Source organism: Lissotriton helveticus, chromosome 5_1, assembly GCF_964261635.1.
Source record: "Lissotriton helveticus chromosome 5_1, aLisHel1.1, whole genome shotgun sequence".
NCBI classification, from domain to species: domain Eukaryota; kingdom Metazoa; phylum Chordata; class Amphibia; order Caudata; family Salamandridae; genus Lissotriton; species Lissotriton helveticus.
Genome location: NC_136065.1, coordinates 692,917,914 through 692,945,434, shown reverse-complemented (window position 1 = coordinate 692,945,434; position 27,521 = coordinate 692,917,914). Strand labels below are relative to the sequence as shown.

General features: G+C 47.0%; 1 protein-coding gene across 1 annotated transcript in view; it reads right to left on the bottom strand.

Moving 5' to 3' along the window:
* OIT3 (oncoprotein induced transcript 3) overlaps nt 1–27,521 on the bottom strand; it is a 669,633-nt gene that overhangs the window by 283,165 nt on the left and 358,947 nt on the right. The window contains exon 4 of the mRNA XM_078643084.1: nt 21,390–21,512. Coding sequence (XP_078499210.1) covers nt 21,390–21,512 — 123 coding nt within the window. The remainder of the gene's footprint in view (nt 1–21,389; nt 21,513–27,521) is intronic.

Here is a 27,521-nt window from a genome sequence, read left to right as displayed (position 1 = left end):
CACCTCTCAGCACCGCAAAAATACATTTAATGGGTGAGTACTGGCATAGTCTAAGCAAGTACTGACGGTAGCATTTAACACTGGGATCTCAGCTATTGCTGCTGCCGAATGATTTGCTGTAGAAAGCACGTTATGCCTCGGTGGCAAAAAGGAACAAACCTACATTAGTTACAATCGACTGCAAATGATGTAGGTTGCAGACATTCACTGATTGCCCTGTGGAGTTGGGTGTGAACAATGTATATAATATGTGTAGGGAGAAGCAGAGAAAGCGGCCAAATAAAACCTCTGTTAACAAGGCAGTTCTGCAATGTAGACAACAATCACCGCCGCAGCCCGGAGGAAAACACTGGAAGCAGATATCCGGCCCGCCGCCTGGTTGTGGGCGGGGCCGGGAAGAGGTGTGCCCGCTCCCACTGCCTTACGGAAAGCTTTGTCTGTTGTCCTCCGGTCTCCCGAGTCGTGAGGGAGACCGGAAATGCCGTGCCAGCCATGGCGGGGGGGCCTGTGCAGAAGAGGGAGCCCCCGCTGGAGAAGGAGAGACCGGCCCGCCGCCTAGCGCCAGCCGACCCGGTGAGTCCCGGATAGAGAGGAGGGGCGTGAGGCCTCATGCATGCGGCGGCCGGGGGCGCTTCTATGTCTGCGGCGGCGGCGGGGGAGGCGGGGGCGGGGTGGTGGTGGTGGTTGTAGTCTCTGTATGCGTGCGTGTGTGCGTGCGTGTGTGTAGGTGCGCTCCTGCGTGTCTGTGTGTGTGTGTGTGTGGCCCTTCCTGCCTGCGTGTGCATGTGTGTGTCTGTGGCAGGGGCTGAGCACGGCGCCGGCTGTGCGTGCGTGTTCACGAGGTCAAATCTCGTCCTGGAGCGCGTGGCACTTTGCTGTCCTCATTCCCTGAAAAGTAACAACATAAGTTGTCTCGCTAGACGCAAAAGCTTCGCTTTTGCTTACGTCTAGCGAGACCTAAAAATGTAACCGGTTCTGATGCAAAGCGCTCCAACACCTTCGGGCAGAGCTCTCGCGTTATAAAACTGGAAAAAAATAACATCCTATGGGTATGCAAGGGAGAGAGGGAGTAAAGGGACAGACGGAGGTAGACAGCGTGATAGCCAATGAAAAGAAGACAGGGTGGGAGGAAAGCATAATGGAGGGGAGAGACCAACAGGTACATGCATCAACGTAGGCTTTTGCGATTCCTGAATTGCGATTATTAAGGAATCGCAATTAAGGAATTGCAAAAGCCTATGCATGTAGGAATCGCTATATAATTTGCGATTCCCAAACATTCCTTAATTGCAACTTGCAAATTGCGAGTCGCAATTGAAGAATGCCTTCGCATTCTTCTGTGAGATTGCATGCGCAATTTGCGAGTACCAATAGGTACTCGCAAATTGCGCATGCAATTTCAAGGGTGGAAGGGTGTCAAAAGGACACCCCTGAAAATTGACCTGTGCACACATGTTGCGCAAGCATGTGTGTGTGTAACCTACAACTTTGAAAAATGCACTAAAGTGCATTTTTCAGTTTTTGCAAATTACCATCAAGTTCAACTTGATGGTAATTTGCGCCCCCTAGTAGCGAAATCGCAATTTGCGATTCCATCATGCATTGCATTTAAGGAATCGCAATTTGCAATTTCTGAAATGCAATTGCAATTTAAGAAATCTCAATAATTAGGGATTTCTTAAATTGCGAGAGGCTGACATGTTGATGTATTGCAGAAGCCCGTTTTGCGGGCGCAAACAGCCGATTTTTGCGAATGGCACCGTTTGCACTCGCAAATATGGTTGATGCATGTGCCTGTAGGTGCTCTCAGAGGCCTAACTGAAGGGCCAGGTGCACCTCGTGTGCTGGGGATTTGTGCATGAATGATCCCTGTCATCACTCACAGACAAGACATGCTTCTGTGGGCCATATATAAATACAACAAGCTAAACTGAGAAACACTAAACGCAAACACTACGAACCCACACTAACTCATCCTTGAAGGAAGCTGCTGGAGTCCCCCCTCCCCCCCAGACTCTAGTCCACCTATCTGAAGATTATCAACAAGAGTTGCTGGGTGGAAGTGAAGGAGGCAGAGGTGACTGAAAAACTCACTCTTACATTGTCCCAAAAGGCCTGGCCTGCCCCAGCCATCGCCCTGGGCTATATAAATAACACCCAAAATAAATCTGTCCTCCCAGTAACACACACCAAGCCCATCAGTGTGTTGTCACTGCCCTGGCTAAGGCTTCCAGGGCGAGGTTATCTTTGCCCAGCCAACAGATGAGCAGGGTCCAGGGGCAATCACCCTCCCCCAAACAAAACACAGATTTGAATAGCTTTGTCATCCAGCTGCAAATATAATTTACTAGAAGCTGCTCGGCTGTTCATCTCATCCTTTTGTTTCTCCCCAGGGTGGCAGGGTCACACCCTTCACGCCCAATAGCACCAGACAGACATCACTGAATACTTTCAGATTTCGATGGATGGAGGAAGCATAGCATTTCATGCATTCTACGGAGCACCATTTTTTGTTCCTATTTTAATGGTGTGTAAGGAGATATATGGCACCTCATTCCTCCAACGACCTCTTATCATGTCAAGGTAATTTACATAATAAATTCCCGGTCTGTCGGAAGCTTTTGTGGAGTCTGGATCACAAACGTCATGAGTAGCCCTTTTGGTTTCTGGCACCAATAGCATCTCATTCAAGATATAAATAATGCTCTAGGACAGATTTGTAAACAGCTCAGTAAATGACACCACCTAGTGTCAACTGAAAGTATCTATCGCTTCAGGAATATATCATAAATGCAGGCCACAATATATTTTGGTGATATGTAAATATATTTATCAGTGTCCACGTGGGGCATGGCTAAGAGGAGCACCTGGGGCAAATAGCCCTAATTATTTTCCAATTGTGATGTTCTGATACATTTTTTAATTTTGTGGAGCTGCTGGGAACAGCTCATGGGAGCAATTCTGGTCCCTGGGAGTGAGTGAGGTGGGGCATGTACCCTCGGTGAGAGGGGAAGGGCCTCGGTATGCCTTCTGTCGGGCACACCAGCCTTTGAAACATCGAAGAACGGCTTTTACTACTCCAACACCAGATGACATCACAGAGCCGTGAGACAATGGCCTGATAGTGTGTGTTCACCTGGAGAACCTGCCTGAGAGTACAAGCTGGCAGATCAGGGTTGTTTCTGTCAAAGAGAGAAGTGAGGCCCATTAGTAGCGGGAGAAGCCGATGCAGGGGCCCGTGAGGTTTAAACGGCCTGCACAGGGTCATGGTATAGATACTTAAATCAGCGGATACCGGAGTACTTTCCATTAGATACAAGGGGTTGAGATTCTAATTACAGCACTCCTGATAATTCCAATTAAAACAGTCTGGGCATAAAGTACATAGGGCCCTAGGTATAGCACACTCTAGTTATCATAGAGAATACCGTAAGGGACAAAAAACAAGATTCTATTCAGTGGGGGGGTTCCAGAGAAATTCAAATACAGTCCAGTTTTTGATTTCTTCAGTCTTTTCTTTATTGATATTCAAATTTCATAAAACAAGTTCTCCCAGCACGTAAATCGCCAACACGTGTTTCGTCCCACACAAGGACTTCATCAAGGCATAAATGTGGTGGAGTGGAATTTTGTTCGTTCATCAAAATAAAAGACGCAGACTGTAGTGTAATTGAAGCAGAGTACCATTCAATTTGATGATAGAGTAAATATCTGCAGTATAGAGTGAGGAATTTGTTCAAATCTGGCAACCAATCGCAACAACAATCAGGTACGATGGAGCTATTGTACTACTCACTATGTACAAATTAGTTTACCGTTTATACATTTCCTGTTGGAGTAATGGTCTAGGTACACAGTAGACGGCTGAACAGTATTCGTGGAATTTACGTTTTCGCAACCATGATAAGTTGCTTCGCAGAAAGTTAAATAGTAGCGCTTCCACACAGGTCCGTCCCCGCAGCAAGAAATTTTTTTTTGTTTACCTCCATCGTACCTGATTGTTGTTGCGATTGGTTGACAGATTTGAACAAATTCCTCACTATACTGCAGATATTTACTCTATCATCAAATTCAATGGTACTCTGCTTCAATTACACTACAGTCTGCATCTTTTATTTTGATGAACGAACAAAATTCCACTCCACCACATTTATGCCTTGATGAAGTCCTTGTGTGGGACGAAACACGTGTTGGCGATTTATGTGCTGGGAGAACTTGTTTTATGAAATTTGAATATCAATAAAGAAAAGACTGAAGAAATCAAAAACTGGACTGTATTTGAATTTCTCTGGAACCCCCCACTGAATAGAATCTTGTTTTTTGTCCCTTACGGTATTCTCTATGATAACTAGAGTGTGCTATACCTAGGGCCTTATGTACTTTATGCCCAGACTGTTATAATTGGAATTATCAGGAGTGCTGTAATTAGAATCTCAACCCCTTGTAGCTTATGTGACACACACTTTTTGTGTATGCCAATAGCACCTTGAGGTAGTAGGTGCCCTGAGTTTCTTTAGCACCCTTTTTGTAAACTTTTTCTTGTGTGATCCAGATCATAAGTGTGTACAAATTGTATATTTAATAATACTATCCTTTGGAGAGTTGTGCGGACGTTTCCCTATGGGAACACTACTACCTATCTTTGTTGTACTTTCCATTAGATGTTCCTTACCACTATACTGTTTAAAGAGGTTAAAACAAAACCCTCCAGAGACAAAACATAAAACTTTTTGTTTTAGCACATGACGTACAGCTTAGAGCCAGGAAGATAGAACAGAAAGTCACATGGGGGACCCTCATGCCTCTGGCCTGACCTGCGGGGAGCTCGTGTTCCACAACCTGCTGAGGGATTCGAAGGCTGCTGTGGGAAGCACTGACCAAAATGTCACCATGATAGAAGGAATTATGGAAGAACTCTAAAGGACTAAAGGAGAGGAGGCCGCCCCAAAGTACAACTTGAGGGAATGGATCGGTGTGTTGTGAAAGTGGAGAAGCTCTCAATAAATAAGTGGAGGAGTTAGAGAGTCTAGAGAGCTTCAGGAAGTGTTCCATCCCAGCTATGGTCCAACCACTGGACAATACATTGCGGGCAATGCACCAGAGAATACTGTAATTCCCTAAACTGTAAGAAGAAGAAGACATCAGAGAAATCATCCAGCAATGTCTGCTGATGGCAATGAGGGGTGACGACAATGCAGCCTTTCCTGAAGCTGGTAATATGAGACATATCTACCAACAAGAGGACCTGAGAGTAAACCGTCAGACACTGCGACAATCCCGACAGAACTGGGAACTCCAAGACAGAGGGAGAAGGTCACATCTTTGGCCTCTAAGAAAAGAGGGCTGTTCTACACAGGAGGAACAGTGCTAATCTTCACAGATTTAGGCAGGACCATGCAACACAAGAGGTCAGAGCTCTAAGAGAGAGCTGTTGGGACGCAGAGTTCTGTATGTAATATCCTTCGAGGCTTTGTGTGCACAGTGCTGGGAAATATCATGCTTTCTCAACCCTCCCCAGACAGTGAGAGACTTTCTTGCAACCATAAAAGCAGAAGCAAACCATGAACAGCAGCAGAGAAGAATGTAGGAAACCTGACAGACATATGTGGTGGCAGCTGGAGGACTCAGCCAACACTTCGGGGAATATGCTGGACAGAAATGATCTAGAAAGTTGGAAACCTACAAAGTTTCTTGTCACTAACAGTGGAGTAGGATTGAAGCAGAGATGGTTTGTTGTTTAATACAGTACAGCTTTGTAATAGTGGCTGTATGTAGGGGAGGCATGGCCGAGCCAGCCAAGATGGCAGACATGGCTCCCTGGAGATCCGATAACGAGCCCGCCCAGTGACACACATCCTGGCCGGTGGCACAATGTGGGAGCAGTACAGCATCGCAGGAAGCTCTCCACATCACACTGCTCCCTTGCTGCCACTCTGGACCCGGCATATGTGCAGATAGAGGGCCCGGCGTCCATGAGCTGCATGACCGCCAGCAAAATGGCGGTGGCCAGTCACCACTAACCTCAATGGGCGGGGAGCGCTACTACTGCGGAGAAGGTGACCACCCTGAGCCTTCCGAGGTGGCCCTGTGCTGAATTGCAAAGACCCCCCCATCCGCTCATTGGCTCTGTCTGCAGCAGCACCCAGAGTACGCTGCATGAAAGTACTCTGCTGCATGGCGATTGGAATTGAGGATGGAGATTATCGAGGGGCGGGGGTTCCCGCTTGGCTCCCATGACCCACTGCTCGCTGCCTACTTTGGAGTCCCTGTGCAGGGCGGCATTGATCTAGGCGGTGCCATGCGGTCTGCCCCCAGTTTGGTGAGATCTGGCGTGGGGGCTAAAGCAGGGACCCCATACCTGGCCCCTGAATCGGACCACAATCAAGGTGCGGTGGTGGATCTCGGCCGGATGCTGCTGTGATAAGGGCCCTCCCACTCCCTGCCCTCCTGCATCATCCTGAGCAGGGCCTATCTGGTCACTGAGCCTGCGGCTCAGTGGCACTTGGGCGGGATGTGGCCCGGGCAGACCACTGAGCCTATGCGGGGAGAGGAGCCGAAACAGAGAGGACCCCCGGAGGTGGCCTAATCCAGTGGGATCTTGAGCCCATCTGCCCTGATCACTTTGGTGTCAGCAGCAAGGAGCATTAAGGCACCCTGCAGCACGGAGAGCGGGGTCAATGGCTGGGACAACTGCCAGGACACCGGATCCTGCATGGTGAGGTGCATCCATGGGGAACTACACATTGAACCACCAGTCGGCCATGGCAGATGAGGAGCGGTGTGGCATGATCGGGCAGGGGGGCTGGCATTTGGGGGCACTCCGCCTAGCCCCTAAGCCGGCACCATAATTGGGGAGCAGGGGTGCGGTCACCACCGAGGAGTGAGGCCTTGTGTCTCCCTGCTTCCCCCAGCACTTTCCCTGGTTGTGACTGTTTGGTCCTGGGACCTGGTGCTCGGGGATTCCCGTTGGATCACCAACGGGCCCCCCTTATCGTGAGAGTTTGCTTGAGGAAGGGTGAGGCCCTAGCCAATTACCACAACTTAGCCACGGCCCATGGCAGAGCTGCCTCCACGTCCTGGTGGGACTCACTGTAACCCTACTGCTGCAGTTGGGGGACTCTGGGCAGCTGCATCACCCCGCTTATCTGGAACAGCACACCGGCATCAAAATCGAGACACGTGCACCACGCGGGCTTGGAAGAGGTACTGGAACCGGACTCGGCCCAACGTCTGCGGCACTCCCTGGGCTTGGCCCTCGTGACACCTCGACTGCTTTAAAACAACACCACGCATTAGGAGCTGTGCCTTAACATCCCAAATTCAGGTCTGGCCCTGCTGCTATAAGTGACAGGTAGAGGGACACAGCGCGACCATCCCTACTGTCAGCATCTTCCCATCGCCTCTATTGGGAAGCACCTTCAGCCCTTAACGGCTCGATACCTGGTGGCACCCCACCCCTTCCTGAGCATGCACGTTTACCCAAGCCAGTCATTTCCCGACATTGTGGGCACCTGGGGGTGCGACGGACAGCACATTACCATAAGTGTCTCCCTTGAGTCATCAGCCAGCTTTGGGACGACTCCTAGCGCCATGGGCAGACTACTCTCAGCTACTAGGGCCCAGACACCAGTCCCCGTAATACAGTCTCCCCAAACCCTAACGCCCAGTGGAGAGAAGAGTAGGGAATGCAGGCCCTCACTACATCCGACAAATTGTACAATGTACCGGGAGCAATAGAACAATCCAGGGTCGCCAAGGAGGACAGATTTGGACCCTTAGCTACCGACCTTAACTAGCTGATAGAGTCACAGAAGGTGAGAAAACCCTATCTGTATCTACAAGCACTTACGAAGGACAATTAAGCTGAAATATGAGACCTTCAGGGCCATGTTACACAGTTAAAGAATAGAGCAGAAGGCCTCAAGGGACACTCCAAATGGAGCAATATTTGAATTCTAGGGCTCCCGGAGGGAGTTGAGGGGACTGACTCCATTACTTACCTAGAGTCTTGGTTCACCCCAACCTCCGAAGCGTCCACTCCCAGGACCCCCCACATCCAATGCTGGCGAAACTACTTCACCATAAGGACAGGGATGCGGTTCTCTGCGCCACCAGATGGGCAGGCCCCTGCAGGTGAAAGACCAACACATTATGCTATTCTGGCCATGCAGAATCAATGCTCTTCTTTCTTGGAGGTAAAACGTCACTTTCACCAATGCGGAGTACAAAAATTGTTGCTGTTCCTCGCACACTTCAAGATAATCTTAGAGGGCACTAATATCTTCTTTACTGACCCCACAGAAGCAAGGGATTGGGCTGACCAGCATTTGAAAGAACTGGGGAAGGCAAACACAGACCACACCCTGAACTCCTGAGCTCCCCAGAGCAAGCAACGCTGCAAGAAAAGGACTCAGTCACACCCGAGGCTTTCAGACAAGCTCTCAAAGACTTAGAAAATGGAGAGCCTGCCTCCACAGATGATGAGAAAGGTCCCTACATCTTTACTTCCTGGAGGACCCCAGCTGCTTGGACAGCTCCTGGGCTGGTTCGCTGCCCCCGCCCTAAAGTGACTCCACAGACGACGGATACCCTAATTTAACTGCCTCACAATGTCCCATTCTTGCCAGAGGTCCCAAGTCACTGTAGCAACGTATGAATGGCTCCCCGAAGCCACTGGCAAATTTTCATCCTGGACATTAAAGGACAGTTAACCCACTCTGTCTTGGGCACACGTTTTGGTCACCCCCACGATATACTAGTTTATATTAAACATGTTATGTTGAGTGTACTGCTGGTTGAGGTAGGCACCCAGTATTGGGAAAATTCACGTCCCCAGTTATTTCAGTTTACTTTCACTACTCTCGTTCTCACACCCTCAGCATTATGGTGGGCGAGTGACACACAGCTCTGGGGACGAGGCTAACGCCTCCTACGCCCTACTCGTCTCCTCTGCACTACTATTAAATTGCCATGGCTTCAAACACTGACACCTGTCTTCTGACGCTCAACAAGCTTGACATGCACACAGCTAGAAAGTGCTACACTGTCTACTCCTACAACAAACGCCAGCAGGTGAAAATAATTTTTCTGCAGGAGACACACTTTACTGCAGAGGAACTAGGCCGCTAGGGTAAGCGCTGGAGGGGCACTTTTTGCGCAACAACATATTTGGCATATGCTTAGGGCACTATGGTGTGGATCCGCCACGGAGTCCCCTTCTAGGAAATTCACAGGGTGGTAGACAAGGACGGTCGATAAGCCCTCCTTGAGGGACACCTAGATGGCCAGCCCATCCTCCTGGGGAGCATATATGCGCCCAACACTGAACAGGGAAAATTCTGGGACTCCCTCTCCGCCATGCTAGTCCACAACACAGCGTCACCAGGGATATTAGGTGGGGATTATAATTGTGTGCTTGACCTGACCCTAGACAGGTCCCAACCTCCCCTTCCACACTCCCCCGCACACGAGGGCAGACCGTTTCCGCACCTGGGCACGTTACTGGACACTTAATGATGCATGGAGATTCACCACCCCAGGTCCCATCTATACTCCTTATACTCCATCCTGCACAATCTCTATGTGTCCCTTGACCGCTTTCTCCCACTTGTTCGCCCTAAGTGTGGCAGGGTATGCTCAGACGTGAGTCCCTTGTTCACTTGGCCACTGGATTCAAGATAGCCTGGCTGATGAGGATTATGTATCCGAAACCGGTCCCAGGATGCTCGTTTCCGGTCCAGGGAAGACATGGCTTGGCAGTTCGGGCTGGACTGTTCCCATGAGGCACAGGGTCAGACTGATTTGCATATTGCCATGTCTGAACTGGGGTGGCTGAGTGGGCTAAAGAATGGTGATGGATTAAACCCAGATCAGTTTACTGGGGGTGAGTGTTTGATCTGCTCAAACGCTCCGTCCATCATCCCCTTTTGTATCGCTTTGTTCGCCCTAAGTGTGGCAGGGTATGCTCAGACGTGAGTCCCTTGTTCACTTGGCCACTGGATTCAAGATAGCCTGGCTGATGAGGATTATGAATCCGAAACCGGTCCCAGGATGCTTGTTTCCTGTCCAGGGAAGACATGGCTTGGCAGTTCGGGCTGGACTGTTCCCATGAGGCACAGGGTCAGACTGATTTGCATATAGCCATGTCTGAACTGGGGTGGCTGAGTGAACTAAAGAATGGTGATGGATTAAACCCAGATCAGTTGACTGGGGGTGAGTGTTAGATTTGTTCAAACGCTCCGTCCATCATCCCCTTTTGTATCGCTTTGTTCGCCCTAAGTGTGGCAGGGTATGCTCAGACGTGAGTCCCTTGTTCACTTGGCCACTGGATTCAAGATAGCCTGGCTGATGAGGATTATGTATCCGAAACCGGTCCCAGGATGCTTGTTTCCGGTCCAGGGAAGACATGGCTTGGCAGTTCGGGCTGGACGGTTCCCATGAGGCACAGGGTCAGACTGATTTGCATATAGCCATGTCTGAACTGGGGTGGCTGAGTGAACTAATGAATGGTGATGGATTAAACCCAGATCAGTTGACTGGGGGTGAGTGTTTGATTTGTCCAAACGCTCCGTCCATCATCCCCTTTTGTATCGCTTTGTTCGCCCTAAGTGTGGCAGGGTATGCTCAGACATGAGTCCCTTGTTCACTTGGCCACTGGATTCAAGATAGCCTGGCTGATGAGGATTATGAATCCGAAACCGGTCCCAGGATGCTTGTTTCCGGTCCAGGGAAGACATGGCTTGGCAGTTCGGGCTGGACTGTTCCCATGAGGCACAGGGTCAGACTGATTTGCATATAGCCATGTCTGAACTGGGGTGGCTGAGTGAACTAAAGAATGGTGATGAATTAAACCCAGATTAGTTGACTGGGGGTGAGTGTTTGATTTGTTCAAACGCTCCGTCCATCATCCCCTTTTGTATCGCTTTGTTTGCCCTAAGTGTGGCAGGGTATGCTCAGACGTGAGTCCCTTGTTCACTTGGCCACTGGATTCAAGAGAGCCTGGCTGATGAGGATTATGTATCCGAAACCGGTCCCAGGATGCTTGTTTCCGGTCCAGGGAAGACATGGCTTGGCAGTTTGGGCTGGACGGTTCCCATGAGGCACAGGGTCAGACTGATTTGCATATAGCCATGTCTGAACTGGGGTGGCTGAGTGAACTAATGAATGGTGATGGATTAAACCCAGATCAGTTGACTGGGGGTGAGTGTTTGATTTGTTAAAACGCTCCGTCCATCATCCCCTTTTGTATCGCTTTGTTCGCCATAAGTGTGGCAGGGTATGCTCAGACGTGAGTCCCTTGTTCACTTGGCCACTGGATTCAAGATAGCCTGGCTGATGAGGATTATGAATCCGAAACCGGTCCCAGGGTGCTTGTTTCCGGTCCAGGGAAGACATGGCTTGGCAGTTCGGGCTGGACTGTTCCCATGAGGCACAGGGTCAGACTGATTTGCAAATAGCCATGTCTGAACTGGGGTGGCTGAGTGAACTAAAGAATGGTGATGGATTAAACCCAGATCAGTTGACTGGGGGTGAGTGTTTGATTTGTTCAAACGCTCCGTCCATCATCCCCTTTTGTATCGTTAGTTTCCTCATGCCACCTGCCTCATCCTTGACTTAGAGAAGACTTTCGACAACCTGACCTGGCCTTATCTGTTCACAGTACTCACTCGCATGGGGGTAAGACCCATACTTCTAGAGTACACAAAGCTACTGTACTTGAACCCCACCTCCCGGATTCGTTTGGGCCGCAACATCTCATCTCCCTTCCTGATATGCCAAAGAACAAAACAGGGATGCCAGCTCTCCCCCCTATTATTCGCGCTTGCTATGGATTCCTTGGCCACACATCTATGGAAGGGGAGATTAGAAATAGGGCATCCCTCTGGCGGGTGGGAGACAAACAGTGTCCCTGGACACAAATGGCCTACTCCTCTATATACAGGGCATAACAGCAGACCTCACCCACCACCAAGTCACGTTAGTGGACTTCGCCACAGCACTTGGACTGCGAGTTAATTGGGCAAAATCAACCATCTACCGACTCAGCCGTGACTTCCAACTGCGAGAGGTGAACGTTGATGACTCCTTGCTATTTTGGCTTGTGCAGGCACCATGCTTGTTTGGAGTCCACCTGCATCATAAACCCACTATCTTTACAAGGGCAATCGCTATCTGCTTTAGGAGGACACCTCCCCAAGGCCCTATCAGCAAGATCGCCCTGGCGAAAATGGTCATTTTGCCCAGATTTCCCTTCTACATCACAAACTTCCCAGTTATCTCAACCCATTCTTTCTTTAAATAACTTGACACAATCCTCTGCACACTCATATGATGAACTGAATGCCGACGAGTTGCCCTGGCCAAACTACAGTTGCCGGCAGACCGGGGAGGCCTCGAGGTCCCATCCTTCGAGGCGTACTTCCTGGTGGTGCAACTCCAATGGCTGTCCCATTGGGTGCTATCTCGGGGAGGCCTCTTCAGAGTTCAGGTCCAGCAATTTTTTGTTTGCTTCTACCAAGAGCACAACTCATGTCGCCATATCCCAAACAGGTGTAGATAGAGAAGACTAGTATGGCTAGGATACATCTCCTCCCCCTGAAGACCCCACTCTATACCCCCATGCTGCCCCTGGTTAGCTTGACTCGAGGCCAAGGCTATTACACAGCCGGGGAACTTGAGGCGGGAGCCCTCTTTAAAGAGGGCCACTTTTTCCCCTTTGACCAACTGGCTGAGGAAATTGAGCTCCCCCAGGGCGGTTCCTCGTCCACAGGCAACTCACACACACCTGCCTGCTTCTCTGGGACCTATCTGGGAGGGAACCCATGACACAACCAGTACTTCAGACAGTGTTGATCATGGGACCCAGTCACCACCTCATCGCCTGGCTCTACAAAGCCATACGAGAGTTGTCAGCCACCCCGCTCACTATACTTCACCAAAATGGGAGGAGGAGTTAGGTAGAATGCTCCACGATAGAGAATGGAGGAGGGCACTTGAATTCCCCAAAAAGGTCTCCCGAAACTCATGATTCAAGAACATATAGTACTTCATCTTGCACAGGGCCTATCTAACACCGAAGCAGTTCCACTGCCACTTCCCAGAGTCACAATTTGCTTGCCCCTGATGTAAGACCTCTAACGTAACACTTATACACATGTTATGGGCCTGCACTGTTCTAAAACAATATTGGGGTGCCATTCATGCCACACTGACAGGACAGTCACAGGACTCCAGGACATTCAAACTTGGGAGGGCTGCTCACTAGGCATATCCAAGTGTCGGTAGCAACACAAGGTGCAAACATGCTTCACCGCCCTGGCCAAGCAAGCAATTACACTACACTGGCGTGCACCTGAGGGTCATCCAGTGGAGAAATCGACAGGGGCAGTGCGCAAATGTGGTGTTGCAGAGTAAGAAGCACTCCGATATGAAGAGAGCAGTGCGCCATCGTACTCATGCACTTCCAGCAAACAACTGACAAAGATGACGCACCCCCGGCAGACACAGGGTCCCTCCGCTTGGTGTCTAGAAGGGCACACCTCCCCTCTGAATTGACCACCCTTCCATACGAACCCTGCCTTTCCAAAGCCCCTAATTACACCCATTACTGTCTAAAATGCTAGAGAGACCTAGCATGCTCTGCCATTTTAAAGTGGCATCATACAGTGATCTAAAGTTTAAAGGCACGAGTACGAAAGAGATGTCAGATTAACTTGAATATTGTTGTTCTCGAAAGTACTTTGGCTTGATACCAAATGAAAAGATTTAAACCAAAAATGATAAATAGAGTTACAACTGAAATCTCTAAAGATGCATCCCTTAATCAAATGCTGCCCTAACAAGCTTAGTTTGAAGCCACTTTCTAGCAAGCTAGGATTTCACAACAGTGATCTGAATGCGATTTCCAGGGTAGGTTTTGAAGGAGAATTCTAATGTTATTTTTTGCTACTTTATTATTACTTTATTGTTAGGTTTATTAGGAATTCATTTTGTTAGGTTTCCCCAGTCATGCATACTGAAAATATTACAAATCTATGAGATGGAGCATTGGGTTAAAATTGTATATACTTTTTAATGTTCTGAGCTCCCCAGTCGTTTTCTGATTAATGTTCGCTTTTAGATACATGCTGGGCAATGGTGCGCTGTTTGAAGACATGTTTCTGCCAGTCCTTAGGGTGCTTCAAAAACATCTTAAAATATATGTTTTTTTTAATACAATGTGCAATTAGTAAAGGAACAACAAAACTGCAGAGGAACGACTTTTAGTGTTGGCGCATCAAGGTACACGTTTGAAATCTCTGTTTGCCTCACACATAATGGTTTCTGTAGTGTCCGGGGCCCCTAAGGAAACACGGACACGGGAGCTCGTATTTCTAGCTTCTTTATTTTCCCGTATCGCGCGCCGAACTGGCGCCTTTCCCCGCCCTCCTAATTCCCCCTCTTCCGCCTCCGCCTGCCCTGTCCCGGCACCAGGGTCAGGCGAGGCGACATGACACCTCCCCCCTTTGTACAGTAATGCTTACTGTCTCTCAGAGTTCTTCAATGAGTCGAACAGGTCGCCTGGTTGTTCCTTGTGGACGACTTATCCGCACTTGTTCAGCCAAACTGTTGTCCCTCAGATCTTCAACTGACAGCGTTCGGCGAGGCGCGCCATCATTGTTTCTTCCTTAACTTGACGAATCTGTCTCAGAGTCTAGGTCCTGAGTTCTAGTGTAGAACGAGGGGTAGCACCTTTTGAAATGGCACACTTTTCTTGTTATCCACTTGCCTTCGGCCTCAGCCGTGATCATGGTTCCTTTCCAGCTAGAGACTCTCATGGGGTGTGCCAGGTAGCGACTGTCTGCTTTTGTTCTTCGGTCGCGCCTTACCAGCACCCAGTCTTCTTCATGTATGTCCATTGGTCGCGCATGTCTGCGTCGATCAGCATAGTCCTTCATTTTTGATTTCTTCTCATGGTCAAGTTTTACCAGAGTGTCATGATCGGTAGACACGGTTCGGGATTGTGTGACGTCATCCGAGGCAGGGAGCCGAGTACGTGGAGCCCGCCCGAGCATCAGAGTGGCAGGACATTGATTCGTGGTGCTGTGTGGCGTGGTTCAGTAGGCTCGCAGCACTTCGTTGAGTGCTTGTTGGATGTCGCGATGTGCTAGTTCTGCTTGCTGAACGGTTTTCTTGAGTGTCCCCATGAAGCGTTCGACCATCCCGTTGGCTTGAGGCCATAAGGGAGTAATTTTCCGATGTTTGAAGTTTAGATGTTTTGCGAACTCGGCGAATTCGTGGCCATTGAAGGGTGGTCCGTTGTCTGATTTCACTGTCATGGGTATTCCCCAGGCTGCAAACGCTTCATCGATAGCGGGGATGACAGCTGTCGCTTTGGTGGAGGGTACTTGCTGTGCGATGGGAAAACGTGAGTACTCGTCGATGATGACAAGTATGTACTTCTCTGATTTCAGCGGACCAAAGAAATCGATCGCTACTTGTTGCCACACACCGTCTGGTAGCTCAGACATCTGCAGTGGCGCCGGCGGTTCATCTCGACCCACCGCTTGGCATGAGGTGCAATCTTTGAGTGTGGCTCCCACCATCTGATCAAGTAATGGGTACCAAACACGTTCTCGGAGTGCTTTCTTCGTGGCTACCACTCCCCGGTGTCCTTCATGGGCTAAGTTGATAACACCCTGGCGCAGTCTCTGAGGAATTACTATCCTCCCCCCTCTCAGCAGTAAGCCATCCGTGCTGATTGATAATTCCTCTTGGACATGTTTGAATGCGGTAAGTTCTTGAGTATCGACAGCTGTGTCTTGGTGGCCAGTTTCCAAGTGTCTCCACGAGTTGGTGCGTATTCGGAGCATGATGGCTTGGGTGGTGGTGTCTTGGGCAGATGCTTCACGAATGGCGTCTAACGGCACCGCTGGAGGACAGGCATTGTCAATGACGAAGTGGATATATTCCTCCGCCACGGAGCGTTGCGCTTGTGTTTGGGTTTGCGGGTGTCGTGACATGTAGTCCGCTGGATCTTCTGCCTTACTGGGTTTGTGGACAATGGTGTAGACGTAGTCCTGCAGACATATTCCCCATCTTTCTATCCGTGGGGACATTTTTGCTCGTGGGTTGCCAAAGATGGTAATCAGCGCCTGGTGATCCGTGATGAGTGTAAAGTGTTTCCCATAAACAAACAGATGAAAGTGTTCGCAGGCCCACACGACCGCAAGACTTTCCTTTTCAGGCTGGGAGTAAGCCTTTTCCGTGTCGGTGAGACTGTGACTCGCGTACGCGACAACTTGTCGTTGATCAGCATCATCATCGTACAGCTCCAGGATGGCACCTAGTCCTACAGGACTGGCATCTACAGTAATTTCAGTCTTTCTTTTGGTGTCAAAGTATGCTAGGTTGATAGCGGTGCTCACAGCCGTCTTGATTTTGTTGAATGCGTGTTCACACGCAGAGGACCATATGAATTGCTGTCCTTGGCGAGTGAGTTCCCTGAGCTGGTAGCTGATGGTGGCATAGTCTTTAATGTAGCAGGCACAATAGCTTGCCATCCCCAGGAATGACCGAAGGTCACTGACGTCCTTTGGCTGTGGAGTGTCCGCCAGGGCAGATACTTTCTCGGGGTCTGGCTTCATGCCGTCCTTGGAAAAGATGTGTCCATAAAATTTCAGAGTAGACTTGTGAAATTCACACTTGTCTGGGTTGAGTGTGAGGTTAGCATTGAGCAAGGCATGGCATACTCGGTCTAGTGCTTTGTCATGTTCCGCTTGATTCTCTTCAAAGACCAGGATGTCTTCGCTGTAATTGAAAGCATTGGGGAGGCCTTGAATTACACGCCGGATAGCATCTTGAAAAATTTTGGCGGCTGAGGATATTCCAAAGTTCAAGCGCTTGTATCGGAAGAGGCCTTGATGGGTGGTGAATGTGGTGATATACCGAGACTTCTTGTGAAATTCCAGCTGGTGATAACCTTTGTTAAGATCGAGAAGACGGTTGCCCCATTGAGGCGCGCAATCATGTCGCTGATGTGGGGTCAAGGATGACGTTCCCTCTCAATAGCCGTGTTCGGGGCTCGCATGTCCACACATAGGCGTACCTGGTTGTCCTGCTCTCTCTTAGGTACAACTACTACTGGTGACACCCAGGGAGTAGGGCCCGTGGATCGTTCGATGATGTCTGTTCTCAGCAAGTCTTGTAATTCATCATCCACCGCCTGTTGCAGATGGAATGGCACTTTCCTGTGGTGTTGTGCTATCGGTGGTATTTGTTTGTTAATGTGTAGCTTGACTTTGAAGTGCGCGAGCTTCCCCAGACCTTTGAAGAGCTTCGGGAATTTGTTGACGATGTCCGTCGAGTCATCCACCGTGTAGAGAAGTTAAACAAGCTTCAGACGTTCTGCTGTTGGCAAACTGAGAAGGCAGTCTGCCGCTTCAGGGCCTTCGATCACGTGGATGTGGGCTTATATTTGTCTGTTCTTGTAGGTTAGAGTCGTGCGGAATTGTCCCAAACACGGTAAGGGTTTCCTCAACATCCAAGTGTAGACTCGTACAGCTGAAGGCTCCAGTTTGGGCTGGGGGTTCATGCTCTGGTATTCCGTGGCACAGATGTAAAGTGACGCTCCTGTATCCAGTACAAACTTGGCGGGCTGACTCCCTATTTGAATGTTTATTCGCTCGTATTTCTTCAATCTGTCGGGGTCTGACACCATGCACACGTATTCATCGCTGTCTTGCGAGATGGGTGTGAGGGATTCTGATTCCTGGGATGTCAACCTCCGGGACCTGTAAGTGTTGACTGACTGAGCACTTGATCTCAACGAACTGGAGGAACGGCTTCTTCTTCCTCGTACTGCTCTCGCGTGGTGGTGAGTTTCTGTGCTTGGCTTGGATGACTTTGTGTCCGACCGTCGCGTCTGACAGGCCACCTCAAAGTGGTTTTCCCTTCCACAACGATGACATTGTTGACCTATGGCAGGACATTGTCCTGAATGCGGATACTCTTGGCAGCATCGGTAACATTTCGAGGCTGGTCTGTTTGTTTGACTGTTTTAAAATCCATGGCGTGAGGAAGTCACTCAGTTGGACTTTGTCGTTCTTCCAGGTTTGCGATGGTCAGGGCGGCGCCTCGACTCGGTGTGAGACTGTATTCGAAAAGCTTGTTCCTTTTTGTCGGATTTGCTGGCCTCCATTTTCTTGGCGTGTTCATCGGCCCGATCATTTATGCGGGTGAGCTCTTCAAGCATGTAGTGTTTCTTCAGCAATCGGCGGTGTAGCGATTCCGAGTGACATCCTTCAATAATGCGCAGGCGGGGCGCGTCCGCGGTATTGAACGTGTCAAATTCGCAGTATCGGGCTCGGCGCCGGATGCGGCCGATGAAGTCGCACATTGGCTCATCCTTCTCTTGCGAAGCAAGATTAAAGGTATATCGTTTGTAATCAAGGTTTCGTTTGTGAAGAAACGTCCTGTCCAACGTTCCTTTCACATCTTCATACGAGGCGGCGTTTGCAGCAGGCAGTTCTTTGATGATTTGGGCAATGTCCTTCCCTGTCAAGTTTTCGCAGTGCTATTAGCTCTGTTTTGAGTCTTGCACTTGGGACCCCGTCATAAAATCCTCAAAATCTTCAGCACAGCTCTTCCACTTGGGCCCCATGCTGTTCCCGGATGTCAGCTCCAGGGGCTCCGGAGGGGGAAGATATGACACTCCCATGAGCATCGTCGTTGGTTGCATGGCCTGTTGGGCAGATCCAGTGGCGGTTACGCGTGTGGAGTCAGCTTCTAATGACATGCTGGGCTAGGACATGGCATTGGTGAACTGTGCATGCCTTTATTTGCGGAGATGTTCAGGTCTGTGAGGTGTTTCAGTGACTTGCCTGACTTAAAGATGGCCGCCGTGGCAGGAGTTAGTGCTGCCCTATACACGATGCCTGACTTAAAGATGGCCGCCAGATGGGACGTGGATTTCTGCATGCACTACATCAATTTTTCATAATTTGGCACGAAAGGGTAGTCGCTAGGCTGGACTCACCCTAGGTCTTGCGAGTTGCTCTTCTGCTGCGGCGTCCCGTTGCTCGCAGGCCGCCACTCGCGCTGGGTTGTTGTTTTTTTTTTCTTTTTGCCTCGCGCTCTTTCTCCACCTAGATTGCTCGATGCAGCGCAGCTACAGCAGTTCCCTGACATCGCGGCCGTGTGGGGGCAAAAGGTGGATTGCAGCGATCCCACCCTCGTCGCCAGTGTCGTGTCCGGGGCCCCCAAGGAAACATGGACACGGGAGCTCGTATTTCTAGCTTCTTTATTTTCCCGTATCGCGTGCCGAACTGGCGCTTTTCCCCGCCCTCCTAATTCCCTCTCTTCCGCCTCTGCCTGCCCTGTCCCGGCACCAGGGTCAGGCGAGGCGACATTACCGCTTCCTTCAAACCAGCACACACAATGAAATACCTGGGTCTGGGAAATTACCTAATGAACTGACATGTAACCTGAGATGTGAGGGGAATGTTTCCTTTTACAGACGAGAACCCTCACCCACCAATAGGTGGCATGCTTCATCGTAGGGTACCTCCTCACACCACAACAGAGGTGTGATGTGGGCTACAACTCCTAAAAAGGAGGAGCTCTTCTGATGTTTTTGATAAGGTAGTCAAATGTATGAGTGACTGTTATGAAAAAGTGAATAAAGTGAAGTCAAAACGCCACAACAGATGATTGTCTTTATTGTTGTCTGTTGGGGATGGGATAAAGAAATACGCGGAAGTGACTGATCAGGGAAAAGTCTATACAACGCTCATAGCGCTGTGGACTTTCGTCAATATGTTTCTGGCTTCAAATTACCCTTATCTAAGGTGTAGGGGTATTCATCAAGACCTCCAATCAATCACTCTAATATGCCAAAAAAATAAACATGCAATGAAAGTGGCCCACAAAACCATGAGGAAATCTAGTTTTACAAGACCTGTAGAGAGATAAAATACCGTCAGAACATTCAGGTCCATATCAGCAATTCTGATACCCTATGCCAGAGTTGAATGTCACTCATAAAGTCAACCATGCATTTGACACACAGAGGGCCTTATCAAAAACATCCAAAAAGCTCCTCCTAAGTTCTTTAGAAGCTGTAGCCCACACCACAACTCTGCTCTGGTGTGAGGAGGATCCCTGCGATGAAGCATGCCACCCATTGGTGGGTGAGAGTTTTCGTCTGAAAAAGGAAACATTCCTCTCACAACTCAGGTTACATGTCAGTTCATTAGGCCATTTCCCAGACCTTGGTATTTCAGTGTGTCTTTTTAGTTTATGAATTACGAGAAAATAACTGCTGATTTTAAAATCTCTCCGGGCCCTCTCTTTTTGTGTGATTTGATTTCCCTTCAAACCATATTAATCCACGCTTACATACCAATACTCCATTCCATCTTGCACACCTCCAACATCCCACCAAGTTGATGACGGGGGACACATGCCTCAGCCTACCTGACACAATTTATTTTCTATTTAAAACCCCATAGAGGCTACATTTCTGTCAGAAATAGTCTTCATGGAAGGTGTGGCGTTTACTGTTTAGGAGATGTGGTGATTCCTGGCTTCGAGCTATGGGAACAAGATGGCTGCCACCACTGATCTGTTTTACACGTGCATTTTCAACTTTACTGAGGCTTATAATAACCTTCAGACGGATACCAAGTTATCTACTATGCGTATATTCAATTTTAATGTGTAGTTTCCTTTAAAGATTTAAACCCTCTCTGAAACAACTCAAAGGTAAGTGGTTAAACTCCTATGCCACAAGATGACCATTTTGACTCAGTGATGGAGTCAAAGGAAAGGTACACAGCAAGGAAATAATTGTTTACAACGTAGCAGAGAAGACACATCAAATAAATGTATTAGGCTATAATACCTTTCACCAGAAAAATAGAAGAATCAAAATATGATATTGTACATGAGCTGTTGAAACCCCACAAGTATCATGTGTAGTAGCGTATTCAACATATGTAGGAGAACATACATCAACTGACTATAAAGGTTTATATAAAAGGCACATGTAGTCCCAAAAGGTATGGTGCAATAGAAATTAAATCGAAATGAAGTAGTTCCCTAATCTTTACAAAGATTGTTTTTTGTATGCTGGTCCATATTTACCTGCAGTAAAACATCCCTAAAGCTGTAAGGAATTGGCTGTAATAGAGTTATTGGAGTCAGCTGCCAGAGAGAAGCCAACTAAGGTTCATGGTCAGTCCTTCAATGTGCATATGGAAGTCTTCCATGAACAAGTCCTGCAGTAAAGGCTAGGGCGCTACGTCATATTCCTTTTATTCCTTTGCTAGTGTGTGAGTTACTGGAAGAAGATATACATGGCCAAAACATTTTGCTGACAAGTCATGTTTTAGCCTCAACTGGGATTTCACCTGTGCAGGTCTTGCCATCTTTTCCCAGGATCCTTCCGACGCCACACTCGCAACGGTACGAGTTCTTGAGATTCACACAGACTTCACTGCAGCCTCCATTATTGTGCTCGCATTCATTTTCATCTGCGGAAAAACAAGTAACAGCAAAGTCACAGCTACTGTATAGACCAACAGACACAGCAAAAAAGACCAACACAATAACCACACAAATTCAAAGGTTTCTTTGGTGCATTGCCACCATCTCTTGCTTCAGGTTTACCTTACTGCATTCAGCCAGCTTGCTTATACAGGGGGGAGTGGTAGGCAGTGTCCCTTTGCTGCTACTTCCCAACCTCTGTATTAGTACTTGTAGAGAAAGAGGAGCAACTGAGTTTCGCTAGAGTTTCACAGAGAACTATGTACACTTAGGGCAGAAATTATCATTCTCACTTTTTAAATTCTCTTTAGTTTTCCAATATGTAATCAGGAATAGGGAAGACCGTGGAAGGGTACATTAAATAATATATATTTGCAGTATACGGGACACTGCAAGCCCTATGTAAAAGCTCATCTCTAATTTTCTTATTATAGGTGAGTTCTTACTCTCTAGAATCTGTAATAACAAAATGAATTTACTAATGCCTACAGACAGAACTAGAAGCTAGAGTTAAAGGCAGGTCACAGAGCATAATTACAGCTGCAGTTTAGAAAACGAAATCCAAAACTGACTTATCGTTCTTCTTATCTATTTTTCTAAAATGAACAGCAATCAGCAGAAAGAACATATTTATAGCAACATATTTATTTGTTTGCACATTATAGAATCATACAGGAAAGATAGAATCTCTCTGGGTGTCCCTACACATTCTGAGATAGAATGTTTTTCAAACGGCTTACATTAATCTAATACTAATATGCTTTTATGGCAAAAATTACTCAATGCTCTTTGGTGAGTTTACGTTCACACTACAAATTCTGCTTTCATTCTTCATGTCTGCAAACATACCATCTGTTTCATATGAAAGAGTAATTTGAAATTTAAACTTTATTGTTTAGTTAATTAAAACCATAACAATTTGATGTATGTCGCACAACAGATATAAAAATTTATAAGATTATCATTAAAAATGAGTGATAAAAAGGCTTATGGTAAAAACGGAAGGTAAAACTAAATAATTTTCCTACTGTTATTTACATCACTCTAAGAATTATTGAGGCAGAAAAAAAAATTCAAATCATTGACAATTTAAAATCTTCATGTTGCTTTATGCATTTTTCAAAAGCCTGCAGGAACTTCACCAGCTTGCAATGTATTCGAGGAGCCGTTATGTCCAGGCTTCCAATAATGGCGGATCTGCATGTTCGTAATCTCCTGATCCGAAAACTTTCCTTTAAAAAGTATGACCGTTCCTTGGACAGCATCTTACAATGACAGATTATGTGTATTAGATCTTCTTTATGGCTACCACACAGTCGACATATAACGGCAGCATGCTGTTTCCAGGCAGGATCATCGGCTAGTGTCGGAAAATCACCAAATCTCAGAGACATCAGCTTTCTCTTAATAAAAATAGAGTAGGTTGTTTCCAGGTACTGTGCTGGTATCAATGTCTTATAGCCATTTATCACAGCCCATGAGTGCGAGCGATGGGAGAAAATTTCTTTGCCTAAACTAATGAATGAAGTTTGGCCACTTTATTAAGGGTCTGTTTTAGTACAGCAAATGACAGATTTTTATCCCATAAGGTTTTTGCGCAAGTTGTCTCCAAAGCATGCGTGAGGAATTGATTTGCTATGGATTTTTTTTTAGATTTGAGCTCTTGCCATAGGTAGGTGTTAAGATTTTTATTACATGCTTTTTGCTTGATCTGATACCACACCTTAATGTAGGAGTATAATTTGCCCGGTGTTTCGTTTTTTAATCCAAACTCAAGTCGCATTTGCGCTGGTGATGTACTGTTTGGTAATCGCAATACCTTTTTGTAAATGTTTGTTGTCAGGCTGTTTAGTAAGTCCGCGTCTTTTCCATGCATTGCCACACTTGCATAAGTCAGGGTTGGGAGGACTTTGTTTGCCATCACGGTTAATAAGGGTTTAAGTGATGGCCTTCCAATTTTTTTGACAAAGTACTTAGTCCAAATAATAGGGCACCAGCTCTTTGAGTCAGATATTTCCTCTGTTCTATAAAGTTAAGTTTATCGTCTATAAAGAAACCCAGGTATTTATAAGCTGAGACTTTCTCAAGCGGTTTTCCCTTTAACCTAATATCAAGATGCGATCCACGGCGGTTAGTAATCCACATGGTTTTGGTTTTTGAGATGTTTAATGACAGCTTGTTTGCCAACAGGAAAGCCGAGAGTTCCGTTACTAATCTCGTTAGTCCCACCTTTGTTAGGCTCAGAAGTACTATATCATCTGCGTAAGCCAGATGGGTGAGCTGTAAAACACCTAATTTCAGTGGATGGGCATTGCAATGGTTCAATTTCCCGGAAAGATCTGAAATGAAGAGGTTAAATAAGTGTGGAGTAAGAACACACCCCTGTTTGAGGCCAATCGTTGTAGGAACTTTTCTCGACAGTCGTGTTCCATCGCCTATTTTTACTTGCGACCAAGTATCCGAATAAAATAGCAGCAGACCCCTTAGAATATTTTCCGGTATTGCCCACGTTCTCAGTTTCGCCCACAATAAGTTACGATCTACACCTGAAGATCAATAAAACACATATTCAGGTCCTGTTTGCGACTCATGCACTTCTCCGCAATCATAGTGATGGATAGGATGTTTGCTGTTGTTCCAATCCCCTTCCTGAACCCCGTTTGATTAATGGGGATCAGGGCTTTTTCAACTGGCCAAGAGACCAAATCGTTTAATAGCAAGGATGCAAAATATTTTGCCTCGACGTCCTGCAATGCTATCAGACGATAGTTGTTTGCTAATGATCTTTCTCCTCCTTTATAGATTGGCATGAATATTGATCCTTGCCAACTTTCAGGTACTTGATTCAAATTTTGCACATCTGAGAACAGTTCCGCCAGGCAAGGTCCCCAAAATTCTGGGGCATGTTTATACGCCGCTTGTGGGATGCCATTCGGGCCTGGGGCCCCATTGGTTTTTCCTTTTTTGATTATTTTAATTATTTCTTCCGCCGTATATGGATTATTCTGAGAGTCTGTACCCGGTATGTTGCAATGTACGCTGGTCAACGTTGTACTCCAAGGTTCTTCTACGGGGCACATTTTATTTTGACTTTTTGTGCATGGGTCACTACTTTGAGTTATTGTCGAGGTGTCTGTAAATTTTGATGCGAGAAACGCTGCCCACTCCGATTCCTGCACGTTAGAACTTAGGACGTTACAGGGTCTTGTTAACTGATTTATTGTTTGCCAAAATATATTAGTATTCTGTAGTTTTGAACTGTAAATTAGTTTTGACCAGAAGCTATCATTTGTTGACCTTTTAAATTCCCAAATCATATTTTTATATTCTTTTCTTTGTGCACGGAAGCTGGCCCATTGGGATGTACCATGGTCTGCCGACTGTAACTTCCTTTGAGATTTTCGAAGAAGTCTTCTCAGGTTTTGTAGCTCTTTCGTGTGTTTATTCTGTAATCCGTCAGTGCTGGATTTCATGACAGGCAGCTTCATCTTTTGTTTCAATTTTGACAGAAAAAGAGACCATCCTTGGATAGCATCCGTTGAGGAACTACCTATCTCAGTCAGTGTGTCCTTCATTGTAGAGAACCACTCATATTCATTTGTGTTGGACCAATTTATCCGTTTCAAATTGACAGAACTTAACTGGCCTTCTAATATGTATGACGGTAGCAATCTTTCCTTGTCGAGGTTAAAAATGGTATGTTGTAGTGCATGGTCACTCAACAGGGTAAACTCAATTTGAAAACTAATCACAAGGGGGATTAATGAAAGACCAACCATTGTAAAGTCCAACGTGGATTGAGAATGAGGACCAGAGTCTGTTTTACTAGGTGGTTGGTCCTCGGCAAACCTCCCGTTCAGTACGCGCAATCCGAGAAACTCCAATTTAGTCACTAATTGGATTGCTAGTCGATCTTTCCGTGTACCAACACCTCCTTGTATCTATTCGGGAACACCCCAGTAGCTATTATCAGTTAATAATTTATCATCATCTTCCAGTGTTAGGATCATCTCAAATTTGATGAGATATTTGAATGCCCCACGATTGAAAGATATCCACTTTCCCCATAATTGCTTCTGCTATTTCTATTGATTTCCAGGTTGTCAAAGTATGTTCAGCTGATGTATCATTAGGGCCATTAAGAAATTCAACCAGCTCATGATCTGCCGTGTTAATTTCTTTTAGGTCATCAAATTCTGCCAATAGCTTCAGAATGTTGCTCCTGTTTAGTATATCATGTGCCCCCTGTGATTTATACTCTGGTGACCAAATTATTTTGTGCAGCTCTATACCAGCTTTATAATTGAGTGGCCTTGTCGAAATGACAGATTCCGTATTTTCCTGTGCAACCTCTGGATTCTTTACACAGAATTTTAATGTTCTCTTCGTCAAGGAGCTTAAATCCTCATACAGCCCTTGGCGTCCACGGTGAGGTAAGTCCTCTCTAATTGTACTCCCCCGATCTGTTATTGCTTGTATCGAAGGAGCGGGAATTACCTTTTGACCTTCATCTCTACATACTGACATTTGTGCAAGGCTAATTAAACAATCTGGGGCAGCATTTTTATCTGTTGGTTGATCATCTACCTGTGGTATTGGTGGAATTAATTCCACTGAACTGCCACTAGATTGCAAGTGCCCCTTCTTATCATCCTTATCCGAGCCGGGGAAAATGACTTCAATGGGCTTGATCTTGGACATTGCTTCTAGCTGCATGCTCTGATCACCAATTAATTTGCAATTTCTATCTGGATTTGAGTGGGCGAATGATTTATGCCAACATTCTCGGTTTGCTGCATTTTTACAACTTGTGTAGAATTGGAAGGTGTGTCGGATTTCTGGAGGTTTTTAAGAGCATTTTTAAACACTGATTTACCTCCTTTGAACGTTTCATCACTTGCGAATGTGTCTGAGTGACTTCCGGAGTTGCCAGTGCTTTTTGGTGGACATTGGTTCAGATTTGAAAAAATTGGATAAACTCTGTTAACCTTGTTTGGAACAACCTCACTTTTCTTATTTCGGGCTTTCCTCTCTTTTTTCCTTTGTCTCTTGGTTAACATTAGCTTTGTGGTCTCATTATTTGTTTGTATTACCTGGTGGTGATGAAGCCGGCCTGGGACCCAGTGATCTCTGTAGATGTTCCATGAGGCCCTCACAGGCCAGGAACTTGTCCTCCTTGACACTATCTATTTTACCTACTCCCTCTAGCTCCCCTTTACCTGGGGAGAACCCAACCGGCTGATCCTTCCAGTCCCTTTTATCTGGAAATGGACTTGTGTTGAGACTAGAGCAGGCCCGCTCGTCAGGGGCCGATTCCATCGAACCCACGCTGTAAACTTCCCCAATATCTGTAGACTCTGTTAAACCCGGAAAAGCTGGGCTTGGTCTAATTGTTGTTAACAATCCTGGGGACTGCAGATTTGAAGATGTCGTTGGTTTGACCACTGGGGTATTATGTACTAATGCTGCAGTTATAACTTCATTATTTTTCCCCCACACGCCTGTTGATTTTTCAATGTTTCCTAAACTCTCCATCTGATCAATGTGCTTACGGGGCTCACATGTATCACTTGATTGATTACTATGGGTCACTTGGACAGGTATCATTGGTGGTATTGAAAAGGCTTTGTTTGGCATGGCCGCTCCGTGATCCCCAGGGCGAGTCTCGATTGTGGGCTCAATCGGTGTTAATAAACCCGGGACTCCTTCCGTAGATGAAAACACAACAGCCCCCGGGTCTTTCAAGTACTGGAATCGAGAGCATGACGAGTTTTTGTTTTGGATTGACTTTTCAAAGAGAGAGGCAATCAGTGGATTTTGTTTTGGACTATTTGCTTTATTTACATTCAGTTTTTCCAATCTTTTCCATTTGAGGGTGCCTCGTGAGGCTGGGATCTTATCCCCTGGTGCCTTCCTCACTTTACCAGACCTCATGGTGAAACCTGGCGGTACTAGAACTTGAATTGACTTTAAGTTTATCTTTATCTTTATCTTTA